An 18,150-nucleotide genomic window follows, 5' to 3' on the forward strand; every position below is an offset into this window, starting at 1 on the left:
TATGGGTGCATGTTATAGAAGATTCAATTTAATCCTGTGAAAAATTTGGTGGATGGTGAAGGGTCAGTTATGTCAGGTGAGCTGACTCAACTCTGTGACAGTCAGATGCTGGGAAGGCACTATTGAGAAATAGAATAGATCAATTCCACATTAACAACTGAGTGACGGTCATAGGCCACTCCCATAGGCAACTATTACTGGAACTGCTGTATTTGCTTTCACCTCCCTTAAATTGTACCTGTTTGCATCATTTGTTGAGGTTAAAGATAATATCTAATCAAATACAGAAACCGTCAAACAAAACCAGACAAATAATGAACAAGGATGATAAATAAATGAAACTGCTTTTAACTCCTCTCTTATCTCTCTTATTAGATCCCTATTATTATGGCTATCTCAGGATCGGAACATTAACATGTGTGCTAAAGTATGATATTCAAATTAATTGGATTCCTATGTAACTCACTCTAGATCCAAAGTTGAATGAAGCTGTAGCATATTATCAGCCCTTTATAAAATATGAGCAACCACCAGCAGGCAGGATATACAGGTGATTAACTACCAGTCAACAAGGGGTCGCCTAATCAATAGCAAGATGCTTGCTGAGATGGAACAGTTAAAGAGGTGATTTGAAAGAGGAAAGAGGTGTCCTTTATTCTTTCAAGCTTTTGAATAAACTTATATGCATAACAAATTAATACTGGCAATTCCATGTATGACCAAACATTCATCAGGAAAGGATTTTTTAACAAATCTGATCTGCATGATCAAAATGTAAGACTGTAAGAACTTTGTTGACAACAAAATCTTTATTTTGGATAATCATTGACAGGGAAAGAGTTCATAAGGGTCAGACCCAGTCCCAGCACACCATTTATTCTCCCCTCTTTTGCGGGCTCGATATGATGTCCCAAAACGCTTTTCAGCTTAGCGTCTATGGCCTGTTTTCCACTCTGACTATTTTTGGACAGGCAATGTAGGCCTTTGATTTTCTTTATTTTAAGGTTTAATTTCATGAGCCCTTTTGGATTTTGGGGAAATTTTAAAAGACAAATCATTACATCTGACAATTTTGTCCTGGTGCATATTAAACAATAACTTTCAACTCTTTTACCATGTGTGTGTCTATTTAGGGGGAACCCGTTGCCTGATCCAGAAAAAGTGGATTGTCAATACGTCCGTTGGTCTCAGTGGACTACGTGCAATTCGTGCCGCAATCAGAGGGTGAGTCAACTCATGCATTGCATCGTGCCACTTGAATTAACAATTATTTTCATTCAATTAATCGAACAATATTACATATATTGCATTATTATAGGAAATCCAAAGTGATGTCTTACTTAGTGAATCTTCTATCTGACAAGTAGCAAAGAAAAACTAAAGTAATCATTTCATAATAATCCATTATGAAATGATAACTTTTCATAATCATTTTCCAACAGAAAATTAAAATATCTAAAGCATTATTTTGCAAATGGTTGGTATTTGATGAATAACTAAATGATCAATGGATTTAAAAAATAAGATTGACTCATCCATAGTCGACCCTAACCCTAATGTTGCAGCCCTAGTAGATGGATCAATTATTAGCGTTTATGTTTGTGATCTTGGATTGAGCAGTCCTACTATGCGATAGCGGAAATACTGGAGGGGGGGAGCACAGAGCCTGGCCCGGAAGCCAGATACTGCTAGGGGCTGAGTTATGACTTGTTTCCTGTTTCATTACAGAGATATTCCAAATAGAAAATCATTCCTGTGTTTGGACGCTTTCAGAAGGGGATTTGTGCCGTGGAGGTTTATAGTTGTTTATTTGAAACCTTTACCGACTCATTTTAGTTCACTACTGCTGTCCTCATTTGTGTTTCTTTGTTTGCTGTACTGCCAATTAGGTGATTGCAGATTCCCACTCCAGCATTAAGCAAAAGAAAGTGAGACGTAAATTCATCCGGATTTGAGCAATATCTTACTACTATAATATTCTAACAGAAGAGATCACATCACTCCTGTCTGAGCTTCTTTGCACTGGCTCCCTGTCTGTTTTAGAATCAATTTTAAGATTTTATTGATCACTTTTAAGGCTTGTCGTGATCTAGACCCGGGTACATAACTGACATGCAGACCCCGTACAAGCCTGTTTGCAGCCTTAGATCCGCGGCAGGGCCCTACTTACTGTTCCAAGGTCGAGGCTCAAGACTAGAGGGGATCGGGCTTTCTCCACCAGGGCGCCTCGGCTTTGAAAGACCTGCCCGCAGAGATAAGGCTTGCTGAATCAGTAACCTCTTTTAAATCACTTCTTAAAACACATTTTTACAGACTTGCTTTTACGTGACGCCGTCTTTTTATTTTCGTATGAATTCCTATTATTTCTTTTTATTCTCTTAATAAATGTCTTCCTAATTGTCTTATGTCAAAGCACTTTGTAAACTATTGTTTTTAAAGGTGCTATATAAAAAAGACATCTTACTACTATAATAGCAGGCCTGACGCACCAGTTACTCTAGTTACTCATGCGAGCATGTGCCAAGCAGCCTGGAGCTCACACACACACACAGCATGCTGTGGCAACCCGGCCCCAAACCCTCACGCCAGGCGGCCAGAGGGAGAGGTGGTGGATGGCGTATACCGCCGATATCCACCAGCCGGAGCCAAAGAGCAGCCCTTGCGTAACCTCAATCAACGCAATGGAGAACACCTGCGGCAGAAAATCAGGTACCCTTTAAAAGGCGGTTTGTTGCGCTCCCAGGCGGGGAGACCGGAAGTCCATGCGGAGCCGAGCTACTCCAGGACCCGCTACGGACAGGAGGACTCTTTGATTTAACAGACTTTACCCAGCGGCCACGAGAGGACCTGCACGCCAGGACAATGCGCGCCGACACGGCACGCATCACCGGGATGGCATCACAGACGGGATTGACCTCCCACTCCAGGGACGAGACCGCCCCGTCTGGAGAGACAATTCCCCTGGACACCACCGTTGCTCACGGAGTCACGCGTATGATATTTGGTTTTCCCGCGTTGGGCACCGACCCCGCGTTTTTTTCCCCATTATTTAATGAATAAACGCCGTACCGGGCTTTGAACGGGTCTTGGCGTGTGTTGATTTCGGCGTGAGAGAGACAATCCTGGGGCTGGGTCGCCACATATGGTGGAGAATGCAGGCAATCTGACCACGCTGAAGAACCCTCACGCTTACCAACCCGCCCGCCCATGCAGAGTCAGGATGGGGCCGCAGCTGCCGCCCAGCGTCAACAGCAGGACCAAACCCTGGCCGCCGCCACGCAGAGGGACACCTCTGAGAGCCTCGTCCTCCTCCGGGAGGCGGTACTACGCCTCACACAACAGGCGGTTCGTGAGGCCCCGACCTCCGCCCCGACCAGCCGCCTCACCAAGCTCGGTCCGGACGACGACATGGAGGCCTACTTGGAGATCTTTGAGAGGACAGCACGTCGGGAGAGCTGGCCGGAGGACCAGTGGCCCCCCATCCTGTCCCCCGTTCCTCACCGGACCCGCACAGCAGGCCAGCCAAGATCTGGCGCCGGAGCGCGCCAGACAGTACCCGGCCCTGAGACAAGCGATATTGGCCTACTATGGTCATAGCCTCGCCGCCGGGGCCCAACGCTCAGGCAGGCCCAGCTAGCCCAAACCCGGGTCTACAACCGGGGAGCCCAGCTGCGCATATTTCGGCCCGGCGACCTGGTTCTGGTACTCATACCGACGGCAGAGTGCAAGTTCTTAGCCAAGTGGCAAGGGCCCTACAAGGTGGTCGACCGGGTTGGGGAGATGAACTACAGGGTGGGGCAACCTGGGAGACGCAAACCCACCCAGCTTTACCACGTCAACCTCCTGAAACAGTGGCGAACTGGAGCTGACCCATCGGCCCCGGCAACCCTGGTCCTGGCCACCCGACACGAGCCACCAGTAGTTCCCATGGGAGATGACCTCAGCCCAGCCCAGAAACAAGACCTTGAGGAAGTCGTCCTGCAACACCAGGACGTCTTCTCTGAGATTCCCGGGACGACCACGATGGCCCAACATGACATCAAGACGGTGCCAGGCGTCACGGTGCGCGTACCCCCCTACCGGTTCCTGGAGGCCCGTAGGAACGCAATCCGGGAGGAAGTCGCCAGGATGCTCCAGCTCCGGGTCATCGAGGAGTCATGCAGCGCCTGGTCCAGCCCCATCGTCCTAGTCCCCAAACCCGACGGAACCTTTAGGTTTTGTAACGATTTCCGGAGACTCATGTGCGTGCTTGTATGCGATCGCGCGTTGTGGCGACCCGGCCCCAGGAATGTCTCTCTCACGCCGAAATCAACACACGGCAAGACCCGTTCAAAGCCTAGGGCGTAGGGGCGTAGGGTAGGGCGTTTATTCATTAAATAATGGGGAAAAAACCCGCAGGGTCGGTGCCCAACACGGGAAAACCAAAAATCATACGCGTGACTTCGTGAGCCACGGAGTCACCATGACTACACTTTGCTGCTTAAACGAATATTACCCTCCTCTATGGAAGCATATATGTAGCAAAATTCAAATGGCAATGCAATTTGCAATTACATTATGCATTGACAATTCATTATGCAATTTTATAATGTAATTTGTAAACACGTTATTCAAAGTGTATTTTAATATGCAAAGTGACAATGCAATACTCAATTAAATTTGCAAATAGAATAACTTTTTGTCAAATTCTTTGAGTTCCTTTATTCAAATTGAAAAGCTATAGCGTCCCCGTGATTGCAATCCACTTCGCCACGCTCCGTGTGTTGCTCCGTGCTTTGCAAAAGATTTGGCAAAACGTTTTGCAAAACGTTTTCCAAAACGTAATCCAAAACGTTTTCCAAAAAGTAAATATGCAAAGTGTCAAACGTATCAGCCAATCAGCGTCTGGGCGGGAACTACGTCACTTGCTCGTAATTTCCTTGTTCACACGTTCACTTCTAGTTCGTATGTGTCAGGTCTATGGTCACCAATGGAGATTATTGATACGCTCCGAAGTTTGGCCGATGATGTGGAGAACAATCGTGTTGAAGACACAGATGCAGTAGATAGAGTGCGTGTTTTGGGAGATAGGATAGACGACTTATCCTCACTGGTACGTTTTGACGCCAGTGTGGTAAACACAAAGATTTCCCAAGTGCTACAGGCACTGGGTGCGAAACATAGGGTCGGGAGACCCGCCGTGGAGATACCCTTTGAGGCAATAGAAAGTGACGTAGTTCCCGCCCAGACGCTGATTGGCTGATACGTTTGCCACTTTGCATATTGACTTTTTGGAAAACGTTTTGGATTACGTTTTTTGGAAAACGTTTTGCCAAATCTTTTGCAAAGCGTTCGTTTTACGGATTGAAATGTCATTTGAATATCGCAACACATGGAGCTTGGCGAAGCGGATTGCAATAACGGGGACGCTATAGCTTTTCAACTTGAATAAAGGAACTCAAAGAATTTGACAAAATGTTATTCTATTTTTATTGTTATAACTTTTGCAAATTTGATTGAGGATTGCATTGTCACTTTGCATATTAAAATACACTTTGAATAACGTATTTACAAATTACATTATGAAATTGCATAATGCATTGTCAATTGCATAACGTAATTACTTATTGAATTGCAAATTGCAAATTGCATTGGCATTTGAATTTTGCTGCATATATGCTTCCATACTCCTCCTTGAGCCTCCCGAAATGTCTTTCCACTTTGTTGTTCAAACTTAATATTACTCCACTCCTGGAGCCTCCCGAAATGTCTTGCGATATTGATGTTCCCCCTCCTCCCTGCGGACTGGTTTAGTTTTATTATTAGGGGTCCGAGCAGCGAAGCTGCTTGGCCCCTATTGTTTCTGTAAGGTTTTGTTTTCCCTCAAATTCTGTAAAAGTCATACTGCAGCCTACACCGTAAGTCGAAGACTTTGAAATATTCAGGTACGGTTACCAATAACCCCCTCCGCCCATGAACCCAAATTTGTGGTACTGCACCCAAAGGTGGCGCTTTTGTAAAAAAAAACATGAATTAGGCTTATTTCTCCTCAACAGATTGATTTGGACTCAAAATTGTTTCTGAATATTAATCTCTAGAATCAGACGCATTTATAAAACGGGTCTTATGCCCTAAAAATGTATACATTTCCCACAATTTCATATTTAAGCTAAACATGATAAAAAGATTCACAGGCTACAGAAATAATCAAAAATTCACCAAAATTGCCACATCAAATCTCTAGACCAAGCCTCACAAAAATCAACAAACAGAATTTGTTTTTCTTAGTTCCATTTGAGAAATATTGGTCAATAAAGTTGGAGCAGTTAGCCCATTTTTCTTATATGACCATTTTGTTATTGTATAAAAAAACATACAACTATTATTAAGTGGATACCAATACCCCCCACTACTAATAAACCCAAATTGTGGTACTGCACCCAAAGGTGGCGCTATTTAAAAAAAAAAAAGAACTAGCCTTATTCTCCTTACGAGATTGACCTGGGGCCCGTTTCAGAAAGCAGGTTTAGTGAAAACTCTGAGTTAGTTAACCCTGAGATGAGGGAAACTATGGTTTTTCAGTTTCACAAAGCCAGTTCAGCTTTACTCTGAGTCAGTTACCCTGGCAACATACTCCGTGAACCTAACCTGCTCGCTGGCAGGTTTTCTTCAACTAACCCCGAGTTTCTCCTGCTCTTAAGTTGAAGCCTGCAGACTGAAGGCAGTGGCAGACATGGCGTGTCCTTTTATTGAAGAGCCAGTTGATGTCGAGGCGCAGATACTTGGATGTTTTATCATTCCCTGATGAGTAGCTACCTGTTTGAGCGTTTCCGTTTCTCTGCATCATCAATCATTTATATAAACAATATTCTCAGCCCTCACATCGCTCACATGACACATCGTGGACACGCTCTCAGTTCCGAGCAAATTCTTGGTATTGCACTTCGTTTTTTTGCCAACGGCAGTTTTTTGTATAACGTCGGTGATGCAGAGCATGTGTCCAAGGCAACTGTCTGTTGGGCTGTCCGAAATGTGACACTTGCACTGAAACGGCTACTATGCACGTTTTTAGTGTTCCCAAGTCACAGACCCACCAGACTTCTCAAAGAAGAGTTCCACAGAATTGCAGGTATCTAAGCAGTAATTCATTTATGTCATAAAGCTTTCAGACTTGAAGCACTAATCAGTCAATTTGATATATTTTAGGGTTTCCAGGTGTGATTGGCTGCATAGATGGCACTCACATTCCTATCATAGCTCCTTCAATAAATGAAGGAGATTATGTGAATCTGTCCACAGCATTAATGTACAGGTAGGCCTAAATAGTAGCCCAAATGAAATATGCTTCACTATACAGCTAATTACTGTTCTCCACTGTGAAGATCATATGTGACGCAGCCCACATGATAAATAATGTGGAAGCGAAGTGGCCTGGGTCTGTGTATGACTCACGAATGTTTCGTGAGTCTACACTGAGTGCCAGATTTGCCCGTGGTGAGTTTATATATATAGTTTATATATCCAGTATATAGTTATATCCTATGATCAATATTTTGTTTCATCCTATTACAACTGAAACAATAAAGTGTATCTTGTATTATCATAGGAGAGTTTGATGGTTATCTACTCGGAGACAGAGGGTACCCCTGCCAGCGCTATCTGCTGACCCCTTACCCTGACCCTGACCCTTGCCCACAGCAACACTACAACTTGGCTCACTGCAGGACACGAGCCAGAGTGGAGATGACCATCGGCATACTCAAGGCCCGGTTCCAGTGCCTTCGTAGGCTCAGGGTCACCCCGGAAAGGGCTTGTGACATTATAGTGGCATGTTTGGTTCTCCACAACATTGCCACTATTAGAGGAGAACAATGTCCTACTCTTTCCCCCAATGATCCAGATAATAATCCTGACCCCCCTGCTGATGCACGAGATGGAAGAGCTGTTAGAGACATGATATGCTTCAATCATTTCTAACTGACTCTGCCTTTTTTCTGTTGGCTATAATGGAGGTCAAATTTTAAGATAACCAGAAAACACAAATTTGGAGACTTGTATGTATGAAAGGCATTTAGGTGTTGCTTTCATATAGACAATATTAAATACTGGCAGTGTTGGGATTTTTCTTTGTTTAGCAGATTTCCCTAATTACTTAAATATATCTATCACATGTTGAATGCAGCCACTAAATGCTGTTTAATGAGGGCAGGCTAAACAACATCACAATTGCTTGTACTTAAATTATACCTTATCTGTTTGAACTACATTTTTATATTTCATTTTTAGTTGCAGCCAAGTCCGTTTGGGGCCTGTTGTGTTGCAACTGTGCACACAAACACACATATGGAATATAATTGTTGAATAAGTGGAACATTCAAGAGAAAACATTTTCTTTTTCTTAAATACTCTGACTCGGTCAGCTATTTTTTTCCACGCGAGCTCCTGCTTTTTGGCTGCTGCCATAGTATTGCTTTTTAGTAAAAATATATGCTCGCTTTCTGCATATGCTGTCATTAAGATTTGCAACTCCGCTGGGGAGAAGTAGGAGGATCGAGGCTTGTTAGTACTTGCCATGGTGAATCATGTTATCTGTGTTCCATTGATGAGGGCTTTTTATATCCTCATGCACGAGCTTCACTCAGAGTTACCTTGACTCAGAGTTGATTGAACTAAGCGTTATCACCTGTTCTGAAACCGAAAATTCAGAGTTTTGAAGCTCAGAGTTGGTCAACCTAGAGCTAAGGTTTTAACTTAGAGTTTGTTGAACCTGCTTTCTGAAACGGGCCCCTGGACTCAAAATTCTTTCATCATATTAATCTGTAAAATCAGATGCATCTTTTTCACCCTGGTCTTCTGCTCTAAAATTTTTTACTTTTTCCACAATTTCATAGAAAAGCCAAACATCCACAATCTCAACCCATTTTGCCTATATGACCATTTTGTTATTCTATAACTACCATACGGCTATCATTAGATGTATACTATTAATATTGCACATTTTCAGATCTGTACTCTTTCAAGAAAGCCCTTAATTCTCTTGTGAAATGTGTGCTTGAAGTTTTCTTGATGTTGTGCTTATCAATAGACATTTTCACCATGTCAATGAGGGTTCATGCAGTTCAGGAATGTCAGTGGCTCGATTGGATAATGCCTTGTACTGGTGATCCTGAGGTTGAGTGTTCGAATCCCGATTCATTATGAGCATTATGAACAAGCTGAACATGACATTCTGTCATTGCCACTCAATTAAGAAACACAACATTGAACAGCATCTGAAATTCATTAGGCAATCAACATTCCAGCTCATTAGTTTCCAAGAATCTGACTGCCAAGAAACAGTATGGCATTAAGGGGAACTTCTTCATTAACCATTTTTGCTTCATAATGAACTCTGTCATGTTATTATTTATTCCGTCAGTGTTCTTGACAACAAATGTTTAATTTCCCCAGAATTTCAAAGATTTTTCAGGAACTTGCTTTTAAGAAAGCCCTTAATTCATTAGAGAAATGTTTGGTTGGAGTTTTCTGGATGTTGTGTGCTTTTTTATGAGCATTATGAACAAGCTGAACATGACATTCTGTCATTGCCACTCAATTAAGAAACACAACATTGAACAGCACCTGAAATTCATTAGGCAATCAACATTCCAGCTCATTCGTTTCCAAGAATCTGACTGCCAAGACACATCATGGCATTAAGGGGAACTTCTTCATTAACCATTTTTGCTTCATAATGAACTCTGTCATGTTATTATTTCTTCCGTCAGTGTTCTTGACAACAAATGTTTAATTTCCCCAGAATTTCAAAGATTTTTCAGGAACTTGCTTTTAAGAAAGCCCTTAATTCATTTGAGAAATGTTTGGTTGGAGTTTTCTGGATGTTGTGTGCTTATCAATAGACATTTTAACCATGTGAATGAGGCTACATTTAATGTTTGTCAGTGGCTCAATGGGACAATGCCTTGTACTGGTGATCCTTAGTTTGACAGTTCAAATCCCGATTAGACAATTATGAACATGCTGAACATGACTTTCGGCCATTGCTCTGTAGCCCAGTCACCTGAAAGCCGAGGCACAGTATGGCATTAAGGGGAACATCTTTCCTTCATAATTATGTGTCATACTTATATATCTGTGTGTGTTCTTGACTTTTCATTTTGCTCGGACCCCGTTAATCACCGCTTGCAGTTATATTTGTTTTTACGTTTTGTGTGCATGCTTTGTGTTACTGTAGGCTACTGCTGCCTGTCTTGGCAAGGACACCGGAAGAGATGTTTAATCTCAATGATGATTATTATTTTCGACTAACCAATAGTAGTTGCCTTGCATTTTAAAATGTCAATGCACTTCACAGCCCTGAATAACAGTAAAAGCTATTTAATAATTGATTTGCATGCATAGTATACTACACTTTCCATTGAACGATTACACCTGTTACCATAAATTGACACATTTTATAATGTAATCAAATGCTCACACACTAGCTGCTTTCAGACACATGTGTAAGTCCTGATATTCTCCTGATGGGCCGTATTTGTGAACAACATATTCTGACATTTGTACCCTGAAAATCTCCAGAATAATACTGCCCCTGAGGTAGTATTTTCTCCGTAGGAAATGTAAATGACCATATATGTGAATGAGGAGTAGAAAGTCGGTATTTCTCACACCACTTCATTGGGCGTGTTGATGACTCTTCTGCATGTCATTGAGTGGCCCCCTAAATGATAATCAGCTTGTTGCCTTTTGTTTGCTGAATGGTTAAAAAATATTTAAATGTTCGCACTGCTTTTAAGAGTCATTTGTGGTGAACGAATGTTATACGTTGTAACATTATAGGCAAAAGGTTATTATATTATGGGCTCAGAAATTTGTTACATTATCGACTGGGGTATCCACATTATTGCTATGGGTTTAATTACAACTAGAGTTGCGCGCGCAGAAACTGTAGCTAATGCAAAAGCGAATCTACATTCTCTGGTGCTGGTACTTTGTGCTGGCATTATTTATGTTTAAAAGATATGGCTTCAGGTGGCTGTTGTTGCTATGCTGATGCTTGGTTCTGATGTCAGTCTGTCTGTGTGTTCATCTGTCCGTTTAAAGGAAAAATCCGGTGTAAAATGGATCTGGGATATGTTTGGTATGATAACGAGTTGGAATGTTCGTTTGGGAGCAAAAAAGCGCATATAGATCCATTCTTAAATTGGCTGTTTTTAACCGATTCTACCAAAACGCTATAAGCTTGGAACGATAGGGACATGTCTCATGGTAAAAAATAAATTGTTATTTTAAACCACTTACAAGGTTAGAAGTAGCCTGACACTGATTTGGTGTCTTTCTGTCTTACATCCACCTGTCTGTCATCCATTTGTCTTTCTGTCATTCCACTGTCTGTCTTTCTGTCTGCCATCCACTTATCTGTCTGTCATTCATATATCTGTCTGCCTGTCATCCCCCTGTCGGTCTGTATTCTAACTGCCTGTCATGCCTCGTCTGCCTGTCATCCACCTCCTGTCTTGTCTGTCATCAACTTTTCTGTCTTTTACATACCTGTTCGTCATCCCCCTGTTCGTCATCCTCTGTCTGTCATCCACCTGTCGGTCGGCCTGTCATCCACCTGTCTGTCTATGTTCCACCTGTCTGCACTGCGGGATCCCCATGTGTTCAGAGTCGAACTCGAGGGATCACAGCATTCGGACAGTTCGAAGGGCAGCCTTGTGCCGGATCACTAGGGGAGAAAGAGGCCTGCTCCGCGCAGGAGGCGTGTGTCAATCCACCAGCCCCAAACTGCAGCATCTCGGAGTTCCAGTGCGAGTCGGGTAACCGTTTAGTTTGCATCGCTTGGGCAGATTTGGAGACCATTCTGTTTGGCTTCTCTCTCTCTCTCTCTCTCTCTCGCTCTCGCTCTCGCTCTCGCTCTCTCTTCAATTCAAGTTGTCCTTTATTGGCATGGAACTTGCCATTATGGCCAAAACAGTTTCAAAATCGAACGCTGAAGTACTATAAAGTATAAGGCAATGACCAGGATAGTAGATAGTTAATCTTCTTCTCTCTCTCTCTCTCTCTCTCTCTCTCTCTCTCTCTCTCTCTCTCTCTCTCTCTCTCTCTCTCTCTCTCTCTCTCTCTCTCTCTCTCTCCCTCCCTCCCTCCCAGGCACGTGTATAAAGAAAAATCTAGAATGCAACTACGATATCGACTGTGAGGACCAATCGGATGAGGACTGTGAGGGCCCGCCGCGGAAACCGTGTCGTAGCAGGGAGCTTGATACCAACCGACACGGCAGAAGTGCGGGATACGGGTTGGTGGTCTCGCGCACGCACGCACGCGCGAACACACACGCGCACGTGCGCACACACACACACAAACAGAGTAGAAGCATGGGATTTGAAACAACAGACGTTGTCTCTGTTTTGGTGAAGCTATGGTTTTGTGTGACAGATATGTTCTAAAATACATGACGGGAGCCTTTATCCCTCTGGGTCTTCTTTCGACTCCCAAAGGGACATCTTCAGAAGACGTGTGTTAAGTGAGTGTAACGTGTGTGAAGTGATGGTAGTGAGGCAACGGTCTCTCCTTAACGCACTAGGATCAACATCCTGGGCTCTTCCCCGGCACAAAACCCCTTCTACAACGAGTACTTCCACGGATTCTGCAGTCAGATGTGGGACCCCACACAGCAGGCGCAGATTAGACTTCCGTGGAACGTTGCAGTGCTCAACTATGAGGTGATATCAGAAGCTATTGATCGTCAGACGAAGAATAATGATACAATACATAAACAATTTGATTTTTTTTTTCTTTCTTTCAGACAAATGTCGAGGAAACAGCTACTAATGAAGTCTACTCGAACAGCGACAGCCTCGTTAACGAAGTTCTGAAAGAAAACAGTCATAACATTGACGGAGGACTGAGCTTCAAGTTCGGGATAGGGCTCATGTCAGCAGGCGGCGGCATCGAGGTCGGACATGAAACATCGGACATAGTGAGAGAAGTCCGTGGGACCACCACGACGAAGGTATGAAAGGTTTAACTAACAGAACATAGTCTCTACCATGTTATTATTTCTCTCTCGCCCAGCCCCCCTCCCTCTCCAACAATCCCCCTACACTCCCGCTCTCTGTCTTCACCCCTCTCTCTCTTCCTCCCCCTTCCCTCTCCCTCTCTCCCACCCCCTACCCTCCCCCTCTCTCTCCTCACCACTCTCTCCCTCCCACCCCCTACCCTTCTCCCTCTCTACCACCCACCTACCCTACCCCCACTCTCTTTAGCCCCCTCTCTTCACCCCCTTCTCTCTCCCACCCCCCAACCTCCTCGTTGACCCCTGAGGAGCCCGTTTTGTGTGCTGTGTGCGTCCAGAGCCAGAGGTTCGTCAGGGTGAAGGGCAGGGTGCAGTTCGCCAGCTTCCGGATGCGTCCGCGGAGCCTGCGCGTGGCCGACGAGTTCCTCAACGAAGTTCGGTTCCTGCCCCTCCAGTACGAGAAGAAAGCCTACTTTGACTTCATGGAGATATACGGAACGCACTACACGCGCTACGGCAAGTTCGGAGGGGAGTACCAGCTGGTGTACGTGCTCAACAATGAGGTCATCACCAAGAAGGGTAGGTGTGGCTTTCCTTTATTTTTATATGCGTGTTGTTATGGTTGAACCGAGGTCAAAGCTGAGAGCAGAGAACAGCAGTAGAGAGAGAGAGAGATTTTGAAACTCACTCTCTCTCTCTCTCTCTCTCTCTCTCTCTCTCTCTCTCTCTCTCTCTCTCTCTCTCTCTCTCTCTCTTTCTTTCTCTCTCTCTCTCTCTCTCTCTCTCTCTCTCTCTCTCTCTCTCTCTCTCTCTCTCTCTCTTTCTCTTTCTCTTTCTCTTTCTCTTTCTCTCTCTCTCTCTCGTATAAGGCTTAAACCTCTCAGTTCATTTTCAGCTCTCCATGGGGCGATATCCGTGGGTGCAGGAGCAAATGCCTCTGGAAGCAATTGAACAGACCTAGAAACCATCAGAGCATTGCAACGTGTGACGTAGCGCTGTACGGCCAGTGGGTAAATTAAACCGCTACCAGAAGTATGGCAAACACATCTTTCGGCTCAACAAAGCCTTCGGCAAAGTTGATCATCTTATTTTAGAGAAAAAGTACCTTCCAATTAGTTTAATACTGTCGCGATAGCAGGGTCAACAGACCGTTCCACAACTGAATCATCATATCGAACCCGGCCCATATTAGATCAACAGCTATGATTCGCCATGCGAAGACCGAGTCTGCTGGAGATCTGTTTGAACGGGAGGCGAGCCAGGGAAAAAGAACATGAGTTTGCTGATTCGTCTTGTTTCCAGGCTAAGAGGCGTGCACTAGTCAGCCAGGACAGATATTGACAGAGCATTTGAACCAGATAGATACCATCACTCAGGGCTGGCCGATGGCTATGGCAAAAAATCTAACAAATGACAGCTCTTACCAACAGCACCTTTTTATGTCCTAATGTCAAGGGTAAACCTTTTGATGTTCTCTGCTTGTTTCAGACGTGAATGAAGAGACACTGAAAAAATGTCTATCAGTTGGCGCAAATCTAGAAGCGGCCGGCATAGTCTCGGCCAATATCAAAAATAAGGATTGTGATTCAGTTACGACCAAAAAAGAAGGTTTGTTTTTTTTCATCCCATTTCCCTGGGAAAACACTCACTAACTCACATACTCACACACTCATCCACGTTGACCGAAGCACATACACAAATAAGTCCTGATAATTTTGCCCCATCTCACACACAGGGGACAATACGCAGGAGGCCATGGTGGATAAGGTGCACGTATTTGTGAAAGGAGGCGACATAGCAGCCGCCGCCGCCATGAGAACAACCGTCCAGAAGGAAGGGACGATGGATGCCGACGTGTACAGAGAGTGGGCTCAGTCGATCATAAACAACCCCGCCCTGATCCACAGTGAGGTAGAGAACAGCTTGTGTAATGACCTAGACCTAGAATCTGACCCGCAAGGTTGTATCAAGGCAACATCATGAGAAGTAACATATGAGTTTAGATGGAAGAGGAATATAGATAATTGTATTCAAGTATAAGACAAATATAATATATCTACAGTTAGTAATATATGATTATATACAGACACGGATTAACACACAGGCTTGCCTATGATGCAGCCTAGGGACCCAGGTGAGCAAGGGTCCCTGGATTGGCCGGACTATATCACTACAGACTATTTCAGTCTTTATTAATGAATATATACATGAGTGGGGGAATGACAGAGAGAGAGGGAGAGGGTGAGTTTACATTTTATATTATGCCATGTGTAGAATATTATCAACATGAGAAAAACAACTCCTACTCTTCCATTAAACCACGCTGATCGTCACTGTGGTGTTCCAGCCGGAGCCGATCTACACCGTGATCCCGCTGGACATGCCTGACGCCAGCACCCGGGTGGCCCACCTGAAGCGCGCCATCGCGGACTACGTGGCCGAGTACAACATGTGCAAGTGCCAGCCGTGCCAGAACGGGGGCACGGTGGCGCTCGTCGACGGCCTTTGCCTGTGTCTCTGCCCGCACATGTTCGACGGCCTGGCCTGCCAGAACTTCAAACCCGAGGGAGCGCACATTAACTGTGAGCGATGAGAAAATAATTTGATCCTTTGTGGTGTTGTTGTTTCGGGCTAGGTATGACTTGAAGAGTAGTAAATGTTGAACACGTGGTTAAACCTGGGCGGAAATGACAAAGAGGCCATGTTTGAAGTGTTTTACTTATCTTCAAACTCAAAACTGTATATGGTGTTGCGTTGACCAGTATATTGAAAATAAACAATTCATAGCTGGTGTTAGCACTATATAGTGGTCCAATGAGGTACTGTTGTTAGCTTCAAACATGTGATCAAAATAAAGCATAGACTGGAATAAGTTACATCATGAGCAGCATAACAAGTTGAATCTCACCCCGTCTGGTTTACATTGGATTTAAATATATATGGTTCAACTAGCCTTAATGAACACTGGGACCAAGGTTGGTGGGATTTGGTTCGGGTACAATATGTACAAAGTTCTGGTCATCATGAACGAGATAGGACAGAGATGAGTGAACTCTAAAAAAAGGGATGCACTGCGATATCGTTCAGCACATTTGCGTGTGCCTGTTTTACCAGATGTAGTCCACTGGTTTATTATTTATAATTAAACTTTTCACAATCTGGGTAAGAAGGTAAGAACTTGTTTACAGATATCTTGGGATGTATCCTTTAAATACAAACATACCGACAGACAATATTAACAAAACAGAGTACATCTTGATTCTTGGCATTGTTTGCGGGGAGAGTTCAGAGTCCCCAAGGCACTAAGAAGCTCTTAGAGGTGGGATGATTTGGGGGACAGGGCTCTATAGCACCCCTCCGAGGTCAGCAGCTGGGATAGGAGGCGAGAGGGCTCAACCAGGGCTCTCTCTGCCCTATTGCTTGTGCATTTGATACAAATGCTGCTGTTGTATTAAAGCTCGGAGGTCGAAAGGTAAAATCACTCAAACGGCGTCAACTCAAGGGTTCACAGTTGGAAACTTCCTTTTTCCTCAACCCCCAGTTAAACTCAATTACACTGGATGTAAATTCATCATGGCTACCTTCTTCGTATGCTATAATATGCATTGTATGGGATTGTATCATATGCTTAATTTCAATTGACTATGTATTTCAGACCAATCAGTACACCACTGCAGCAGTTGGTTAAGATGTAAAGATGGCCTAGTGTGCCTTGTCCATCTGCCATTTAAGATCTATTTCTATCTTATATTTCAACAATCGTAAATGTGTTCTATTTTAAATGTACGGGACACATTGGATTTTTCTTTTGGAGTTCTGACTTTAATCTCAGAATTCTCACTTTGAAGTCAGAATTCTCACTTTAAACTCAATGGTCCAAAAATATTCAGATGTAGCCCGAATCATCTTCCGTATAAATGTGTATACCTTTATATATAAACATAAAAAAGTTTATACATTTTACAAATGTTTGCAATGTAAAATGTTGTTGTTGCAGTGCCGCGGCCCAGGGTGGCCCAGCTGGGGAACTGGGGCTGCTGGAGCTCCTGGTCGGCATGCCTGCACGACCGCCACCGCCTCCGCTCCCGCACCTGTACCGAGGGCCTGCACGGGGCCGGCTGTAGCGGGTCCGCCCAGGGCCGGGAGGAGTGCTGAGGCGCCAAGCACACACTCACACACACACACATGCACACTTAGACACACACATGGACACTCACATAAACACATGAACCCTCACACACACACACACACACACACACACACACACACACACACACACACACACACACACACACACACACACACACACACACCATGATATAGGCGCCTTCTTCATGATTTCTGAAACAACAAAAATGGCTTTTGTATCGCAAAAATAAAGTTGTTGTTTTTACACTGTGTGGTTTGTTATTTTTACTGATGAAATACAAGGCCTTTTTATGCTACATTAATAGTGAAACTAAAATCTGTCGCATCTGATAACCACACCAGAGACAATGTGTAATTATGATCTCACCTGTTAAATTGGATAATTTATTTGGTATATCAATTAGGAAATTATACTACAATTTTACTGATTGATTTGGATTAATTCAATTTGTGAGTTCTGAAATATTAATGCAGTTAAAATAATGAACAGAATGAAGATGTTTCGGGGAACTGAACACAAACCTCAAGCAAGTGCTTGAAGCAAATCCTATCCTGTTCTAATATATCCTGTTTGTTTCAATCCCCTAGGCTAATTCTGACGGGAACTGGCCCAATTGTTTTACAAATCAACATAGCTTGCTAATATCTTGCCTATCAAGAGTGTTTCTTCTCTGATTCAGGAAATCAATCTTACATGTCAATCACCTCTGATTCAGGAAATTAATCTTACTTTTCATTCACAGGTACGGTAATTGCAACGCTTCTCAAATAGCAGAGAAACTAATGTAGCAGAGAGGAAGAGACATTATTTTGGTTTAGTTTCTAAATTATTTAGCTTCAAGAGTTGAGGAAAGAATTTGTCGCCTCTGAATAAAGCAAGTCTTGCAGATGCCAATTCCTTGTAAATGAAGGATGCAAATGCAATGACTAACAACAGATATGATTCAGTTATTGCAGGAATCAGTCCTGAAATGGGAACTCAAGAATGTGCTGTTGCCATGGTT

At 43.7% G+C, this 18,150-nt stretch overlaps 1 protein-coding gene across 1 annotated transcript; it reads left to right on the top strand.

Annotated features, from left to right (window-relative positions):
• Positions 1 to 867: 867 nt before the first annotated feature.
• On the top strand, positions 868 to 17,310 carry c9 (complement component 9). The gene is made up of 11 exons (XM_056587842.1): positions 868 to 976; positions 1,134 to 1,224; positions 11,648 to 11,798; positions 12,133 to 12,277; positions 12,566 to 12,704; positions 12,788 to 12,994; positions 13,336 to 13,576; positions 14,486 to 14,605; positions 14,733 to 14,908; positions 15,345 to 15,579; positions 16,995 to 17,310. The coding sequence occupies exons 1-11, from the start codon at positions 903 to 905 to the stop codon at positions 17,150 to 17,152; spliced, it is 1,737 nt and encodes a 578-aa protein (XP_056443817.1). The 5' UTR covers positions 868 to 902; the 3' UTR covers positions 17,153 to 17,310.
• Positions 17,311 to 18,150: the final 840 nt, after the last annotated feature.

Source organism: Gadus chalcogrammus, chromosome 4 (genome assembly GCF_026213295.1).
Source record: "Gadus chalcogrammus isolate NIFS_2021 chromosome 4, NIFS_Gcha_1.0, whole genome shotgun sequence".
NCBI lineage: Eukaryota > Metazoa > Chordata > Actinopteri > Gadiformes > Gadidae > Gadus > Gadus chalcogrammus.

Bases quoted from the DNA above. Each gene is read 5' to 3' on its own strand.
- c9 (XM_056587842.1), top strand. From the start codon at position 903: ATGATGTCCCAAAACGCTTTTCAGCTTAGCGTCTATGGCCTGTTTTCC. The intron at 977-1,133 runs GTAGGCCTTTGA...GTGTCTATTTAG, and splicing joins ACTATTTTTGGACAGGCAAT to GGGGAACCCGTTGCCTGATC. The intron at 15,580-16,994 runs GTGAGCGATGAG...TTGTTGTTGCAG, and splicing joins CGAGGGAGCGCACATTAACT to TGCCGCGGCCCAGGGTGGCC.